At 36.9% G+C, this 18,791-nt stretch overlaps 1 protein-coding gene across 1 annotated transcript in view; it reads right to left on the reverse strand.

The window, feature by feature from the left end:
• The window catches only part of DNAH7 (dynein axonemal heavy chain 7), a 253,007-nt gene that overhangs the window by 148,678 nt on the left and 85,538 nt on the right, over positions 1-18,791 (reverse strand). The window contains exons 23-27 of the mRNA XM_058664751.1: positions 15,255-15,467; positions 13,989-14,098; positions 6,456-6,624; positions 3,699-3,801; positions 3,452-3,579 (exon numbers count right to left, since the gene is read on the reverse strand). Coding sequence (XP_058520734.1) covers positions 3,452-3,579; positions 3,699-3,801; positions 6,456-6,624; positions 13,989-14,098; positions 15,255-15,467 — 723 coding nt within the window. The remainder of the gene's footprint in view (positions 1-3,451; positions 3,580-3,698; positions 3,802-6,455; positions 6,625-13,988; positions 14,099-15,254; positions 15,468-18,791) is intronic.

Consider the following 18,791-nt stretch of genomic DNA (forward strand, 5'->3'; position numbering starts at 1 on the left):
GACACTGTGGCATGGAATGCTAGTATTCCAAGTAGCAACTTAACCTGTAGTACATAACACCAGCCCCTAAAATTTTATTAATGAGGCTACCATTAAAGAATGGAAATAATAAAATATTTTAAAATATTGTTTACATGAACAACTTGGAAAAGGAGCTTAAGCAAACATTCTCATCACTTCATCCATGAGAAAAAAGAATGCAAAAAAATACTGTCATACACTTGATAGCTCTTTACCAGGTTAGAGTCTCAATAACTACTTTTTTGTTATTCATTGAAACTCATGATGACAGAATTAACAGATCAGTCAATTGCTTGGTTAGGGTGATGCAGTCTTGACACAACAGCACAAATTATTATAGTTTAGAACCAGCATCAAATAATATAGGTTTCTCTCTGATCACTTCAAAATTTCTATTTACATTTTTCCAACACCATTAGCGATGTTCCACTGGCCAGGGAACACAATGAAACAGACATGCAGAGGAACAGAAAGTAGAGTGAGGTAGTTTCCAGAGGTTATAATGTCCTACCACTCAGGAATCTCTACCAAAGATCTAATATTGATGTGCATTTATCATATAGAAAAGCACACCAAGTTAAAATACTGTTTTAGGCCTAACCCAGTGATTTCCACACAAGATATATCACATACTACAATAATAGGGACTGATGTTAGATGCAGTCAAGATGATGATTTTTAGATTAGGGATTTTGTTAGAAGCAGTATTAGAGCAATAATTTTAGATATAAATTAATAATTTAAAAAATTAGACTAGATTCTATCTTATAAGTGTCCTGAATGTGGAAACAAAAGTATAACAGGCAGCATATCATGACTTAAATAAATTCCAGGACATGCAACAACATGGGCAGATCACATTTGATCTTTATGTCTCAGAATTAAGTAATTGAGAAGAGTTTTCCAATTCTAGTGGTAGAAGAAGAGTTTTGCATAAAGAAGTATTCACATGACCGCTAGACAGTCAACGATGGGTATGACCCTCAGAGGAGGGCAACCTAAGACAGGCACAGCCACTTTGGATCCATGCCCTATTTAAAAAATAAAGGGGGAGATGTGGGGCTCAGGGGCAAAGAAGTCACTAAGTCAACAAGATGGCAACTAACAGTCAAGGTCACTGGTTTACATGTGGAGTGCAAGATGGCAGCCAAGGACAGAGCCCTGGGCGTGAACCAGGGCAGGGGTCAAGTCGTTTCAAAGAAAGACTGATTGGCCAGGGCTCACCTGCTCCTGGCCTATGGGAGGTGGCTTCTACAGTCGTGCTCCTAGTAATTGGCTACTAGTTCTCCTCTCTGGAATTCCTGGGATTCCTGACCTGAGGCTATTCGTTACCCTACATAAGAAATTGAATTTCTCAAATAAATCAGAACTGTTTAGACAGAAAAAAGGAAAAAAAAAAAAAAGAAGTATTCACACTTCCTTGAACATGCTCTCAAAGGAACACATATCGGCACAATTAAAAAAGACTGTAAGCAAAATATTTTTATCAATATTTCTGAGGAACTGAACATTGATTTTATGAATATTTTGAGCCCTTAAATGATGAGCTTTGTTTTACCTGATGAAATGGGGAATTCAATACCTACTTCAATCTGTTTCTCTACATTACTAGGGTATTGCATCCAACACACTCGCTGAAAAGCTGCATCTCAACTGTGTAGCTTTTTAATATTGGGCAATCTCATGTACACTTGTTTTGACATGAATATGAAGATAAACACTGAACTACATTTAATCCAGACGAAAGATGGATTCCCAGTGAAACTGTTGGACATGTGTAGACAATGGGATGCTGGACTATCTGACATTGTCTGTACCAACAATGTCGAGGTACACTTAAATAAGAGACTGAAAGAATTATGATTTCTTATGAAGGAATATACCGTTGTAGTAAAATGAGGAAAATGTCAGGGGGTAGGAGCTTGTGGGGTGTAATCCCAGCCTATACAAAATTGTACCACATAATTCAAAATTCAAAATAAAACTATATTTAAAAAGTCAAACTATTTTGAAGTGATCACTGAATATTTATTCTTCTGAATAATTTGGATCTAAGACAAGTCTTTTCTGAAGTGGAAATATATTTCAGAAATAGCACTGCAGTTAGCTTCCTTCCTGAGTTCTTTGTTTCCTCCCTTTCTTCCTTCCTTTCTTTCTGCCTTCCTTTATTGTGTAACAGGATGTCGCAGTGGGACAGCTGTTCCTGCCTGGATGGAAGCACAGTGTGGCAGTGGGACAGGAAAGGAGCAGCAGGAATGATAAGAATTGTGAAACATGAGGATTAGCGTTTGATGACTACATCAACAAGTGAAGAAGAGGTATCAAGGATGTTCTGCAAACTTGTTACATTCCTTTCTGGACACCAGCAGGCTTTTAAAAATATATATCTATTTAAATGTGTATATACACATACAGAATACATTTAAGATACAATATTATATAATACTAAAATACTATATATACTATATATATTTCAGATTCTTAAGAGCAAGAGTGGAAATACAAAAACAGTTGGTAGCAATTAGTCTCATCAAAAGTCTTTTGGGGTAAAAGAAAAATTAATCATTTACTCTGAGAAGCTGTCAGTCTAAGATGTGACTATTGGAAGGAACATAGAATTTATTCACAACATTGGTTTTTACATCTGCAATTTCATTGCATTAAACTTCAACATGGTTTTCCATGCACGGGACATAAACAGGCAATTCACCAGAAAAGACATAATCTGGCTGACATGGAGAAATTTCTATTTTCCACTAGGAAACTGTTTCATTTTCTTACAAAAAAAATAGCACTGACTTCTTGAGAATGGATATATGATGTAAATTCTTTCACGTGTGTTAGAGGGCATTTTAGCTACATGGCTCTTAGAGCTAAGACTCCACTTAATGAAATGTTTTATAATAGAGATAAGGTTTAAATTTTAAAACTGCCTATCATAATATTATCTACAATGCAGGAAAAATGAAAGCCACCCAAACGTTCAACTGTAAGATGTAGTTGGACAAATTTATTTACAGTTTGAATTACATTTATAATGATGGGGAAATGTTCAGGCTATTGTATCAACTTGAAAAGAAATTGAGCACACATAATTTTCTTATTTCGGCATTTTTTGAATCATATTTTAAAATCGGGAGAAGGAAAATACAACATGGTTTATGCCATTTTAGTATTTTTTCTGCTTTTAAATGTTTGCAATTAGCATTACTTTTAAATTATACATTTTGGAAATTGTACCTGTTCTGAATATCTATTTTCTGAAGGTATTCAAAGCTTTAAAAATGATCTTTCAGAATAATGTTATAAACTATTATAATGCCTAAAAGCTGCTGTTTTGCATAATATTCCACGGTAGCATATTCTTTGTATTTGTTAGCTCTGTAGATTAAGAAAGCTGGTCGTATCAGTTTTCCCCCTAACCCCATACCTTCAGATTATCTGGCAGTTCTGATCGTCCAGCATACCCAGGGTTCATGGTTATAAAGACAGCACATGTGGGGTCAAGTTTTAGTTCAGTTCCTTCAAATACTAGTAATTCAACACCTGCATTAATACCTGTGGGTCATGAGGAATGAAATGAGTTAGCGATACACATTTAAATGAGACGTGTGCCATTTATTACTTCACATATTTCTTCTATTTTCACATAACGCGAAGACGGACTAGTTCGTTACCTCTCTGGATAGTAAGGATTTGCTGAGCAACCACAGAAAGCACTTCTAAATCAATTCTGTTAAACTCATCAAAGCAAGCCCAGGCTCCACAAGATAAAAGTCCCTGAGAGAAAAAGAGTAATGAAATTTTTCAATGTTATCTGATCAAGTATTCCATTGAAATGTTGCATTTTTTTACCTGGTATTTTATGGAGTTAATATCCTACCAAGGAAATTATGTATTTACCCTTATCTTTAAAGACAGCTTATTTTTCACTACCAATTCATTATTCTATATGAGTAAAGAATTTATTCAATTGAAAATATCCCCCCTCCTTTTTTGCTTTCCATATATTCTTTTGGTATTTGGATGCACATATATAATTTGAAAGCCTGTTACTTTTTATTTACAAGTTGATTTTGCTTGTTTCTTCTGAATTAGTCCAATTGACTGGGTTAGAAAAACCCTCTATGTGAGATCACTTATGCAGCCAATGAGGCTGCTCTGTGGTCTGAGCAGATTAATAGTCAACTATTTAAGGCCAAGTTTCAATCCTAATGCAGAGCCACGTAACAAGGATTAGCCATCTGGTCATAAGGAAAAACTAATACTCAGGCAGGAACAGCTCTGTCCAAATTCAGATTTACTTTTTTAAGAATATCAAACAATTCATCAAATATTGCTTGGGCATACACTCTATAGATTGTGTATATGTTTCATGGAGATCTTGCTATGTGCCTGGGATGATACTTGGCACTACGTATTTATGAATGCTTTGATGAATCAATCAACCTGCTTGAGAGACTGAAAGAGAGAAAGCTCTCCTCCATTGATTCGCACCCTCCAATGTCCATGAGGGTCATTCAGGGATGGTCCCAGGCCAAAGTCCAGATGCAGCAACTCATTACACACCCCACACCCCACACATGAGTTGCAGGAATCTAACTACTGGAGCCAGCATCATTGCCTCCCAGGGCCTACACTGACAGGTAGATGGAGTCAAGAAGCAAAGGCAGTGTGTTGAACACAGTGAGTCCAGAATGGGATGCAGGCATCCTAAGTGTCATCTTAAGTGCTAAGCTGAACACGCATCTCTGTATATATCTTTTATCAGGAAAACAAACTAGAACATGTGTTAAGTTACTAGCCAAGGCCACCCAACAACTAGTGGCTGACAATATTTTTACACAGTGCATTCTACTGAACCATACTGGACTGAACACGAATTCCATACATGTCAGGAAAAAAAAAAAAACCACCACAACAGTACACTTCCATTATTCAGACTTTGTCCATGACTGGTTTCTAATGGATAACAGAATAAATGAATTTTGAATGTTTATGAAGCCACATAATCAGGCAGCTATATAGATTGTGAGGCTCTTGAAAGAAATAATCATGCCCTTTTCACTTTGTATCCCTTTGCTTTTTTAAACATTTAGTAATATATCACTTATTTAAGCCATGTATAGGGTCTTTCAAATTTGCTATTTGTTTCTTAAATAATAATCATAGCAAGATTGTATGTTATCACACAGAATGAATTAAAATGTCAATTGCTCATTTAAATGCTTTTTGTAGTTTACTCACTATTATTTTGACTTTAAGTTACTCAAATTGCTTCAGCATTATGAATGCAGTTTTCTACAAGTTCAAATCAAATATAAAATGGCCAAGTCAATTTCAATTAGAAACCATTTTATTGTCCTGGGTAGGATTCATGTTCCTTTTGTTAGTGCATTTTTTAAATGTTAATTTTTCTAGAAAATTTTTGAGAATGTATTGCAGATTATTTAATATACACCTTAAAAACTATAGAAAATTACATAGATAAATAGAAACATAAAACCAAACAGATCATTCTGTGTTTAACTGCTGTACTTAACACTTTCAGGAAAAACAGGCTTTAGCAACAAGCTGCTAAAGTGACCACATGTCTATCGGTTTCTAGGCAGAGGTTAAGCTGCTTTCACGTCATATTTTGGACTCTGTTACAGAGCCATAAAGGTGAAAATCTGACTCAGAATAAGAAAAGAAAAACCACAAAAAATACAATTAGGATTTAAAGATCACTGAAAAGAATGAGAATATATTCATAACAGTAAATTATTGATGGTGCAGTAGTTAAAGCCTCCACTTGGGATGTTCACATTTCGCATTGGAGTCTTAACTCCACTTCTGACACCGACTCCTGGCAATGTGCCTGGAAGACAGCAAATGAAGGCTCCAGGGGTTGAGTCCCTGCCATCCACATGGGAGACCCAGATGCAGTTCTGGGACCCCAACCCATGATCTGGCCCTGTCCTAGCTGTTGGGGGCAATTGGAAACTGTGCCAAAGTTTGGAAGATCCTCCCATCACGTTTTTTCATCTCTCCTACTTTCTCTGTCACACTGCTTCTCAGATATATAAATTAATAAGTCTTTGAAAAAATAAGACAGACACACAATAAATTGTAGGCAACTAAGACCTGTAGGTAAAAGAAGTCTTTAGGTTCCTACAGCTTTTACTCAATGAAGAAGTTCTGAAGCTTTCACCTGTCGCAATATGTTTTAAGAGCTCCCTTCGCTCCAATCAGTGATAATGGGCACCCTTAGCAGGAATTGGAGAGGTGGACAGAGCTGCTCCGAACATAAGCTTTTGATGTAACATCACTTCCCTTGAGAATTACTGAGACAGTGTTTTAGATTTTTTTTACCTTTACTTAAGCCACAGTGGAGTTTTAAAAACTTGCCATAAACTATTCTATTGTAAAAAAAATGAGGAATAAATTCAAACCTTAAAGAATTTCCCTAAAGCCAAGTAATCTAACCCATCAGAGCAGTTGAAAACAACACATTGTTTGGCTACAGCTTTTGCTAAATCCTTGGTGGTTTCAGTTTTTCCAGTGCCAGCTGGACCTTCAGGTGCTCCTCCAAGGTGCAGGTGAAGGGCTCCAAACAAGGTTCTGAAACAGAACACAAAGACCATCTTTATAATGATATTCCTTTTCATGTAGATACATTTAAACTGACAGTCAGAATTTGCCACTTCCTATGTATCGACTTCCTCCTGCCCACTAACTTCTGACAGGCTTCAGCAGTATATTATTTTGAACTTAGATTTGTTTGTAAATAGCTATTTATTTGACAAGTTTAGAACAATTCATTTTTGAAATCCAATGGTAACTTCTGGCCAATATGAAGAATTCAGCTGACCCTGAGTCACCCATCCCCCTTACCGCATGAACAAAAACAAAACAATAACTGTGAAATACACAGCCCTTTTTGTTGTTGTTGTTCTTGAAGAATGAAAGGGAAATCGCCACAACAAGAGGGGAATGCAAAGTGCAAGGTAATGAGGTCTTCAGCTGCAGAGACCCATCTTGTTTTAGTATCTGCACATAAACACAAGGGGATTTATGCCCTCATAGAAACAGAAAACATGTTGTTAGAACTGAGCAGGGAATGGAGTTGCAATGGCTCCTTCTGTATAAATCTAAAATCCATGATGTGCTGTCTTGGTTCAAAAGAGAAGCAAAATTTATTCCTATACTACAGGAAAGAGACAAAGAAAAATTCCAAACACAGAAGTGACAAAGCAGCTTAGTCTTCATGCAGGATCTATGGGATGTTACATGAATTAGCATGAATTAAGTTACATAATTCATCACATATGAACCCAGATTAAGAAATTAGCATTAAATGTTTTTTTCTTTTTGGACCAGGAAAAACTGTAAAGCTCTCATCAGTGATAACAGTGGAAGCGTTCCACATTCATATGGACAGCTTAACAACTGACAACATCAAGACCATACTGGTAAAGGATCACTACTAAAATGAGTTCAAGTTAAAACCAGAAATCAGACTTGAGTCACATTAGCAGTGGCAAAGGAGATGGACTGGGGGAGGGGGCAGCATAAATGACATCCCGTTCTCCAGGGGATCCTGGTAGTTAATTAAATTAGATTTTAAATTTAAAAAGGCAAAGGCAAGGGAAGTGTGCGTGTGTGTGTGTGTGTGTGTGTGTGAGAGAGAGAGAGAGACTGAGAGAGACTGAGAGAAAGAAATATTAGTTTAACAACAGACAACTCATATTACTAGCAACAGAATCTAATCACAGAATTTGGAAAACTCAGATTACACATAAGGAAGCAGAACTGCACATTAGGAAAATAAATTTTCAGATACAGGGATTGCATGTAAGAAGAGTTAAGAGGCAAAGAAGAAGGAACAAATTGGAGAAAAGCCACAATTTAAATGACAATTTAATAGCATAGAAATTTTCCATATTGAAGAGATGCATTCAAAAAGTCCCAAGCAGGCAAGAATTAATCTATACTTAGTAACGCAACCAATGTAAGAGAAAAATCTTAAAAACTGCAGCAGCAAAAAATAACAATATCTATAAAAGAATAATTGGCAAAGCAATAAATATCAGAGGAGTATTACCTTTGGAAGACAGAGGGAAAATTATTTCTCATTTACTATTCTATGTCTAGGTAATCCTTCATTTAATAATTGAGCCTAGGCCAATAAAAAAGGCAATATAAAGATGAAGATTGATAGAACTCATTGTTTGCAGAGCCTCAATGCACTAGTAAAAGAAATTGACTAGTAAGGAGAAAATTAAACCAGAAGTAATATAAAATAAGAAACAACAGTGAGCAAAGATGATGATAAAATCTGGGGCAAGAGAGAGAGAGAGAGAGAGAGTATACATACACACACATATACATACTAGTCATAAATATGTAGCACTATATTAAATACTTTTTTCTATCTCAAAATTTTACCTAAAGTCGTAGCTAAGGACAAGAAATGGCAGATAATCTTACAAAACTGATTTGGTATGCCATCTACATTTGATGGAAAGACAATAAATGGGTTTCCAAAAGTGATGGCTTCTTTGAAAATAGCTATCGGAGTGTTGCATATCTTTGCCTTTTTCTCTGTGGTAGACAGAAAGCAGCACTTCTTCCTTCCCAAGCTAAATGAGGCAGTACTAAAGAACTACTTGTAAGAGCTTGGCCTGCCATGCACAGTCCTGGAGTCCTTGGAATACCAGAACTGAGAAATGACTCACAACCTAAACTATTTAAAGTAAAGAGTTTATGGAATCCCTAATGCAGAGTGGGAGAAGACAACAACAGTGTGGGGGATTTTTCCCCTGCTGCTCGCAGAACAAATGCTTATTGTTTGAACAAATCCAGATCCACCTAACAGGGAACTAGGTTTGAGTCACATTGAATGAGTCTGTGCAGGAAGCCCAACCAAAATCAGAAGACTGCCAACAGAGGGCTTGTATTTAGCAGACCTTAGTCAGAGGCTGAAGTGAAAGTCAGCGGCATCCAATCAGAGAGACATTTTTGTACAAGTCAGAGGATCCAGTGTCTGGGAAAACTCCTGAAGTCCCAGACAAACATTCCTTGCATGGTCTGACAGACCTAGGCTTGTACCACCGCTGACAGTACTAGACAACTAAAAGTGTCACGTATACACCTAGATCTTCCTTTTCTTCTCATTTCCCTCATCATCCCCAGTGCTTAAAGCACCAAAGATGAACTCTGAAAGACTGAATGTCAAGGACATGGCAGAAAAGGTCAGAAGGTTGACTACATCTGTCTTGTCAAATGTAGACTCTGAGCCTGAGGCAGACTTAGCCAAAGGAGGAGAGAAGATTTACGCTGGATGGAAGACATTAACATTGTTATTAGACGTAAGTGAACATTTGCTATCTGCAAAATACGACACTATCCATTAACATATTAGAGTAAGCAGAAAGCTGGGAAGGCTAAATTTGACAGAACAAAATTTTCTTATTATTTTTCATGGGACTGTTCATAGGCACAGGCATTCCTACTGCCCCTCCCCTTCTGATTCCTCCCCAACCATAATAGAATAAATTTAAAAAACCCAAAGTGGCTTTCTACATGAATTATGAAACAAGCATATTCCATAAATTACTTAAGTTAATAATTTTAATAAAGAAGTTAAAAACAAACTTTGTATTTGACAATAACTTGGAATATAAAAGAAAGGCACTTGGAGTTAAAATAGTGAAAGTCCTTTCATTATTCAGAAAGAGGATAGAGATATGCATGCATTTGATTTAACCAAATAGACAATTAAGAATTTTTAAGGAAATAAACAAGAATTCTATGTCATAATCCTTATAGTATTCATCTTCCCCCCAAAATGAACAAAGATAATTCAATCATGTAAAAATAAGACAGAGGAAAAACAAATAAAAATTAAAGTTTTGAGAACAAAAAGTACAAAACACAATGTCTTAAGTAAGTACAAATACTCAACTAATCACATTATATGTAGACGGATTTATTTCTCTAGTCGTAAGATACATCATCCTTCACTATTTTCATGGGGCTCAATCCCCTTCTGCCTCATTACAAAATTTTCATTCTGATCTAAAGTTAACAAATTCCTCTCAGGAGATCTCTCACTGAACTCCAGTCCCTTTTGGACACATGTAACTATATAATCTACCATTTACCTCTCTATTTCACTCAAACTTCTAATTTGCTCTTTTCCATGTGTCTAACATCTGAACACAGATGATCTGTTCTGCTGCAAGTATCTGCAGAAAACATGTTTTATAGCTAACCACTAGTGCTTCTTGAGTGGATAAATAAAATTTACATATTTTTCCATTATACCCAAATGCTGGACCTACATGTCCTTTGTCACTGAACCAATAATGACTTCATCTGGCTACAGGGTACCAATAAGCAATAGCACTAATGTTAGATTTCATGAAGCATCTTCAAATGATTGAGCCTGTCCTTGCATTACATAACCAGCACAATTTCAGAACATACACCAGAACTACTGTGTTGCTCTTGTCATTAATCTTGAACTGCTTTTCCCTGATCCATTTTGTATCCTGTATATAATACTCCTGCCAGGCACTGGAAGAATAAACAAGCGTTAAGTACTATCTTCTGTCTGAATGGCATCTTATTTTACTTAAAATAAGCGAACACCATTGAAATTCACCAAAACCATTTACAATTCTAATAATTTTCTAGGAACGAATATAATTTTAAAATGTTCTTCAGTTTATGGGAATTTAATAAATTTTATTTAATAAATTTTATTAATTTCCTGCTTCATGTCAGGAAATGTATTGTATTGGGAACAGCAGAATAGCTAGGATACAATTTTTTTGTCCAGAAAAAGAATGCAATAAAGAACATAAGACATATTAAACAAATTTGTTTGGGAAGTAAACTGGCAGATGAAAGATCTCAATTCTCTCTTCCTCTCTCCCCAATTCTCTATGTGTGTATTCCTGTGTCTTTATAAATACATACATACATACATACATAAATATTTCAATAACTTTATAATCCATTGCCATGAGACATCAGGTGTGATGGAAATAATACTGGAAAGAATCTTAATGCAGGTGAAAATGTCAGAGAATACCACTTATAAATGGTGATGTCCTAAAAATTAAGTAAAAGTTCATATTACCATCTTGAGGAGAAAGGGAAGAAAATTCTTCTTGGAAAATGAGACCACATACTGAGTTGAGAAATACAATGGCATCAATTGGCTTATTATATTCTTCCTCATATGCTATATTTGTGCTTAATATATTATAGAAACATGAAGTAGTTATCAGGGCAGAGCTGTCCAAGTGAACAAGAAGAAAGTGTTGAGTGGAATCCTCTTATTCTTCCTCTCATAGCAGATGTGTCAGCCACATGAAGAAAGCTTCTATGAAAATTTCCATTGTTTTTGTCCAGCCAGCTCACACCTAGGAGGTCAAATGCTGGCTTGAATGGAAACTGTCTGTAGTGGGTGGAGTCACTGTGAGATTCTTGCTTCTCATTTGAAAACAGGTGAGCTTAGGCCACTGTTCTGCCTTTCAGACCCAGCTCTTCAACTTTTCAGAAAGTGTGCTTAGCAGTAAGGAGAAGAAAATTAGTATTTGTCTTTGGGCTAGATACATTCTTCTATCCAGATTGTACATTAGGACTCTAAATTGAGGATCAGATCCTTGTTTGGTTATTCATATACTAATACCTTGTTTTTGATTGGCTTTAGCTCTCTGGGAACTCTGGAAAGAAGAATACTATAAACTCTGAATGCCTAATTCATATTTAAGGAACATTTCTAACTAAATAAATAAAACCAATTCACAACAGGAATGATCCTTTCTTCAACCAATGGTACTAGCGTAACTACATATCCACGTACAAAAAATGAATCTCAGACAAAATTCAAAATTCAAAATGGATCACTGACTTCACTGTAAAACACAAAATGATAAAAACAATTGTAAGACAACATAAAAGAAAATCTAAGCAAATTTGGGTTTGCTCGTGGCTTTTCACACATAACACCAAAAATCATCCATGAAAGGAAAATTAAAACTGGACTTAACATAAAAAACTTCTACCCCAGAAAAGACATTATTGAGAATGACAATACAATCTACAGATTGGGAGAAAATATTATTAGAAAAAGTGTATCTAGAATATACACGAAACTCTTAAAACTCAGTGTTAGGGGAAAAAAAACAACCCAATTACAAGTCAGGCAAAAGATATGAGACAGCAAACATACCTCAGTGATGGAAATATTAATAGGAAAATAGGCATGAGAAGAAATTTAACATCATATTTCAGTAGTTGCAAAACAAAGCAAACTGACTTATAACTGTGTGTCTTTTTTTAAAAAAAGATTTATTTATTTATTTTTATTACAAAGTCAGATATACAGAGAGGAGAGACAGAGAGGAAGATCTTTGGTCCAACGATTCACTCCCCAAGTGACCTCAACAGCCAGTGCTGCGCCGATCTGAAGGGAACCAGGAACCTCTTCCAGGTCTTCCACGCAGGTACAGGATCCCAAATCTTTGGGCCGTCCTCAATTGCTTTCACAGGCTACAAGCAGGGAGCTGGATGGGAAGTGGAGCTGCTGGGATTAGAACCGGCACCCATATGGGATCCCGGGGCGTTCAAGGCGAGGACTTTAGCCACTAGGCCACGCTGCCAGGCCCAATAACTGTGTATCTTTTAAAAATGGCTACAGTGTGGGCGGGAAACCGGGTGGGGCTTCTCCCTCAATATCCCCCTTTACCTCAGATACGTGATGGAAACAATATGGACATAATAGCATTACCCACTTTCCTATCCCCCTAAACCTTTTTTTTTTTTCCTTCTTTTTCCTTTAACTGTAATTGACTATGTAAAGATTGTCAACAACAATACAATAAAAAGAAAAAAAATTAAAAAAAAAAATTAAACCAAAAAAAAAAAATGGCTACAGTCTAGAACACTGATAACACCCAGAATGTGGAGCAATGAGATATCATTCATTGCTAGGGGGAATGCAAATGCTACAGTCATGTTGGATACAGTCCGGGAGTATGTCAAAGAGTTAAACAGACTGACTGTGTGATCTAGCAATCAGGCTTCTTAGGCACTTACATATGAGTTAAAACTTCCATCCACACAAAACCTTCCTCCACACAAATATTGGAGCCATTTGATTCACAATCACCAAAACTTGGAAGGTGTCCTTCAATAGATAAGTGTATTGATAAGCTGTGTTTCTTCCTTACAAAACAGTATTATACAGCAATAAAAATGAAATGTGCTATCACACTTCTAAAATAAATGCAAGAATTTTAAATGCACATTCCTATGAAAAAATAATCTGTGACTCCAAGTATGTGACACTCCAGAAAATGCAAAACTGTAGTGACAAAAAATGATCAGTGGCTGTCAGGTGGAGGGAAAGAGGAATGAATAAGTAATGCATGGGACATTTTTATGGGCATGAAACTATTCCGTGTCATACTGTAACAGTGGATGCATGACAATGCATTTGTCAAAATCCATAAAATGGACCTTGCTATTTTTTTTTATGGACCTTGCTATAAGCTACGGACTTTGGTTAATGTTGTATCAATATTAGTTTATCAATGCTAACTTAAGTACTACACTAATAAAAGCCATTAACAGAAGCAGAACATAGAAAAGGGTGGTTTTGGAAATTTTCCTGTACTCTCCGTATCTTTTTTTTTTTTTGCGAAATTACTTCAAAAATATTTTCTTCATAAAGACAATAGGATGTAAAATAAATCCACATCTATTTTCCCATACTTGAGAACACTAGGAGCCTGAGAGGAAGAAGCCAACAAAAAGAGAGAAACTGGAAACACACCTGAAGGAGAATGACAGGACTATGAACGAACAACAGCAGATACATTTACAACAAGGAAAATATCTTTAAGTACACCAGCAGTAGGTGTGGAGTGCACATTATCTCCATTAAGTCCTAAAATGAACAACTTTACCTGTAGCATCGATCAGTGAGCGGAGTAATAACCAGCCTAGGGGAATTACCCAGGTATTCATATCCATATCTCAAACCAGCATTGATCATCTTTGTTTCTAAGTGACTATTCTAGGATAAATCAGATAAAATGAAGTGAAACAAAAATTTTAGATTCTGTGAAATCTCAACTTTTAAAATTAATAATAGTATCTTTAAAATTAATCTATTGGGTATTTATTATTTGATTGGAAGAATTCAATGTTCACTTTCCACAGATAAACAAGTCAAGTCATTGGTTTCACTTTTCTCCCATACAATATTTTAGCACTTGTGTCTTATCTCTCTCATTGTTTTTTTATTTTTTTGCTGCTTTACAGACTGGAAAACTGAAGTCTGTAAGAGTAAGTAACTTGCCCAAGTCTGCGTATCTGTTGAGGAAAGAAGATTCTGGCATTTGAAACAACGATTCAACATATAAGTTCCTAAAACTAGGCATACACCTAGCCTTCAGATGGTTTTCCAAGATGCTGGTTCTCATCTCTCCTCTTCTCCTTCCCCATAAATGTTCATGAAATTCTGTTCAACAAGAACTTCTGAATCATACCTGCCGATACTCAACGCGTGCAATCTTGTCTAGTTAACTGTTTCTTCCTTCCTGACTTCCCCTCATGATTCATCACCATCCTCTGACAGGCCCTAACAAACTTCCTTCCTGATTACACTTTTGAATTCTCCAACCTCCCAACAAGGAAAAGCTTTAATGACTAATTAGACTAAAAACTTTGATTCCTGCATTCTTCAGATGCCTCCGGAATCTAGAAACACAATTTCAAACTAATCAATACCAATGTTTTGCATACTCACTAAGTATAATGCCTTAAAGTATTTTTTGATAATGACTCATAATTTTTGTACATATATGTACATATAAAAATAATACATTTGGCTATATACAAGGAGATTATATATAGAGAGACAAGCATACATTGTATCTATATCTATCCATCTATCTATGGAAAAAGAGAGAGAGGGAGGGAGGGAGAGAGAGAGAGAGAGAGAGGAAGAGAGAGAGAGAGAGAAAGAGAGAGAGAGGGGGAGAGAGAGAGAGAGAGAGCGAGAGAGTTGTCAGATCCCTTACTCTTCAATCTAGAGAAATACATTAAGTTATCAGGAATAAAAATCCCTTTTTGGTTACTGATAATACCCCCCCTCCTGAGTAAGTCAGCACAAATCAAAAAGCTATGAGTTGAACTGCTACGTAATAACATTCAGTGACATCACTTACTTGCCAGTAGTACCTAAGCTGACTTAACCATTCAAAGGCAGAGTCATCACTAACTTTTTTCTTTACAAGTGTTGCAAGCACATCTCTAGCATGGACATCCAGGACCACAAGGGCTCCTAGGGTAACACGATTCTGCTTGGATAATTTGCCACGGACCAAAGTGACAATATCATCAATCTGCTTGTTGCATTTTTCCAAGTATTTCTCAAGAGCCTGAAAGAAAGTTAGATATCTTACTCAAACTAATCAGAATCATTTTGAACAAAAAAAGTTTGGACTAGAAAGTTTACACAATAACTACTCTACATTTTAATCATAATTTATCACATGAAACACTCTTGAAATAATCACATATGGTGAATATGTGTTTATATTCCTCTTCTATTTTCTGTGGCTCCACTGGATCTATCAATCATATTACCCCATCTCCAGAGCAACACGAAGGAGCGACTATGGGATATAACCACAGCCAATCATTACAGCATCCTACACAGACTGAGCAAGAAAAGTGCTTTTCCCTGGGTTTGGAACACTGTGGGGTTTGCCAATCTGAAGCTTCTGCAGGCCATCTCTATCTGCAGGATAAATCCTGCCACAGACTGGTAAAGCAGAGAAACAACCAAAAGGGAGCAGCGAAGAGGCCCTGAGTCCTAATGCTGTCCGCCCTGCTTCTGAAACCATCAATCTTTCTGGTTTTCTTGCATGATTTTTCTTTCTAAAATGGTTTTTTTTTTTCATTTTAGCTATCAAAGGAAGACAGAGGTGAAGAAGAGACAAAGACATCTACCATCCACTAATTCACTCCTCAAATGCCTGCAATAGCCAGAGCATTACTCATTTGCTAATAATTTGTTTTTTAAGAAGGAAAAAATGAACTTCTGTCTCACCTATGTGTAATAATGTAAGTGTTTTTTAATTCTTGGAGCCAGTTAGTGAATCTTTGTGGACTGATTGCATATCTTAGTAGAATGGTTTTGATCCAAGAATAGAAATTTTGTCTGTGGCATCTCAGCTTCCTCACCATTGACACTCAGGATTCCTATGCACCTTACCAGTTCCCATATTATGACACAGAACAGCAGTGACACAAAGCAAAAAATTTACCAGTTGGATCTAACATGGCAAATTTCATGTCCATAAGAATTAACATTAACACTAGAAAACCTTTTTCTATACTAGAAAAACATATTTAGAACTGAAATTTAATTTAATACTGAGATATACTGAGTTTCTTAGAAACAAGGTTAAGTCAATGAAATTTTTCATGAGCTAAATTGAAAAAAAAAAACATTTTATTGATAGCATTTTTGACATTTGTAAAGCATACTTATGATAAGCTAGTGAATCTGAATGTAACCACCATCATACTCAGTCCCAGACAAGGTTTAGATGCTTCCAAGTCCACCAGGAAACACTGACTGAAAGTCACATTTATGTGATATAATATCTTAAGCTCTGTGACAGAAGTAATTCTTTCCTGTATCTTAGAGCTCCTGTGATGCTTTGCACTGACCAGTTTTACAAAGAACACTCACTGGAACACCGGGTGGAAACACAGATCCTGAGGTGCACAGGCTTTCTCCAAGTGTGAGGTTAGCATGATGCCATCTTAGCTTGGGGCTCTGCCAGCAACAGAAGCAACCAGTATTCTACAAGCTTCTAACAGTCCTTCTGTTGCTCAACCACACTCGCTTTCAGATACGCACACCCACTTAATTGGGAGGACATTACACACATAGCCTAATGAAGCATATCCTAGCCTCCCATGGAAGAACCACATCCTGGATTTTTAAAAATCCACCAAAGGCTGTGTCCCTTACACTGCTGCCATATTTGAACAGCCTGAACATGCATGAAAAATGAACAAGGGCAGAAGGCATATCAAAACAGCAAAATCACAAACAAATGGAATCAATTTTGAGGACACATTAAAAACTGCCTTTCATGCCACAAACCTGAACTATGAAAGCCTATTCATTTTGGCAATCTCAGTGGCTATCTCCTTATTTGTACCTATTGATATTGTGGAAGAAAAATAAAAATGAATAGACTAATAAGTAATTAAATACAACCTGGTATTAATGGATATTATTGCAGACCAAGAAAAAAATAGAGTCTGAATTTAATGTGGTAAGAGTTATAGGTCAGCAGTTTGCAGAGAACACATGAAGATGAAATTATCTACACTGCAAATATTCTTAGTTCAGATCATTCCGGTGATGGATATGGAAATGGGAAAGGATTATGGTTTGCACTGGAATGTTTTGCCTCAACCTCTCCCTGTTCTAGTCCACTCTGTATGAATGGAGAATTTGACAGAAAAAAAGAGGGCTTTGACAAACACCATACTTATTTATTTTCAATATTATTTGCACAACTGAGAGGAATGCACACCTGTGTGGGTCTCTCATCAGGTGGGGAGAGTCAAGGTATGGAAGAAGATGGGTGGGACCAATGTTTCAGTTTCTTTGTTCTTATGTCTGCTGGGGGAGAAGAGGTTGGGATCCCTCCTTACTGACAAACTAAATCAATATCCGGGGATGGGGGACAGTAATTTGATGATGCTGTAGAGATCCTGGTGTAGGGAAGAGTGTTCCATTGGTGTTACTTGAGTAGTTTTGATAGTTTTGAGAAGTTGTAGGTTTTGTTGCACCAGCATTGAGGAAATCTTCCTAAGGTCTATTGGTTGACAAAGTCCACATCAGTGTGCATCCATAGATCCAGACACTGGCTGCAAAGGTTGGTCAGTAGACGTACATAACCTGTTCTGCTTTTCATTCCCCAACAAGGCACTGGATATTATTTGCTGGATTAGATGAGATGGTTGTCATGTTTCCCATGTGCTTCTGGGCATGCTGTCCACTGCACAGGTTTCAACAAACGAGAAGGTTGGTCTGATACATGCTTTCCAAGATCACACCACATATTTTTTGATTTTTCCTTGTGGCCAGGATTTGAGTCCAGTGATCTAGATGGGAAATCCCCCAAGAAACCTTGCCTGGTGTAACCTGAGAATTGACTTCTGTGTGTAACAGCTAGTACAGGGTCAGGTTCAGTCTGTCACCTACACCAGCCAACACACATACCAGTGGATGTAGCTGCCTGGTCAGTTCGGCCCCCAGTCCCTCTCATGCAAACTGACAGGTGTTGCCCAGCCCAGCCCAGCCTACTACAGCTCAGTCTTTTTTTTTAATATATATTTTTATACTATTTATGTATCTGAGGTGAAGGGGGATATTGAGGGAGAAGCCCCACCCAGTCTCCCACCCGCCCAAAGTCCTGGATGTGGGGCATGCTCTGAGATACTTGCTCAAGTGGTCTTAATAGTCCTCCAGTTATGGATCGCTGCCAGTCACATCACTCCCAGCTCGATTAGGTCATTGAAGAATCCACTGATTGTCACAGTCCATCACAGAGTCTTCATTTGCCCAGTATTTCACTGCCCAACGTTTAGCTGAGGTGGTTGATTGACCTGTTCCGTCCTCGGTCCTCTCCTAGCCAGGGCTCTGAGTCCAGCAGTTCGATTGGGGAGATCAC

Source organism: Ochotona princeps, chromosome 5, assembly GCF_030435755.1.
Source record: "Ochotona princeps isolate mOchPri1 chromosome 5, mOchPri1.hap1, whole genome shotgun sequence".
In the NCBI taxonomy this organism is placed as follows: domain Eukaryota; kingdom Metazoa; phylum Chordata; class Mammalia; order Lagomorpha; family Ochotonidae; genus Ochotona; species Ochotona princeps.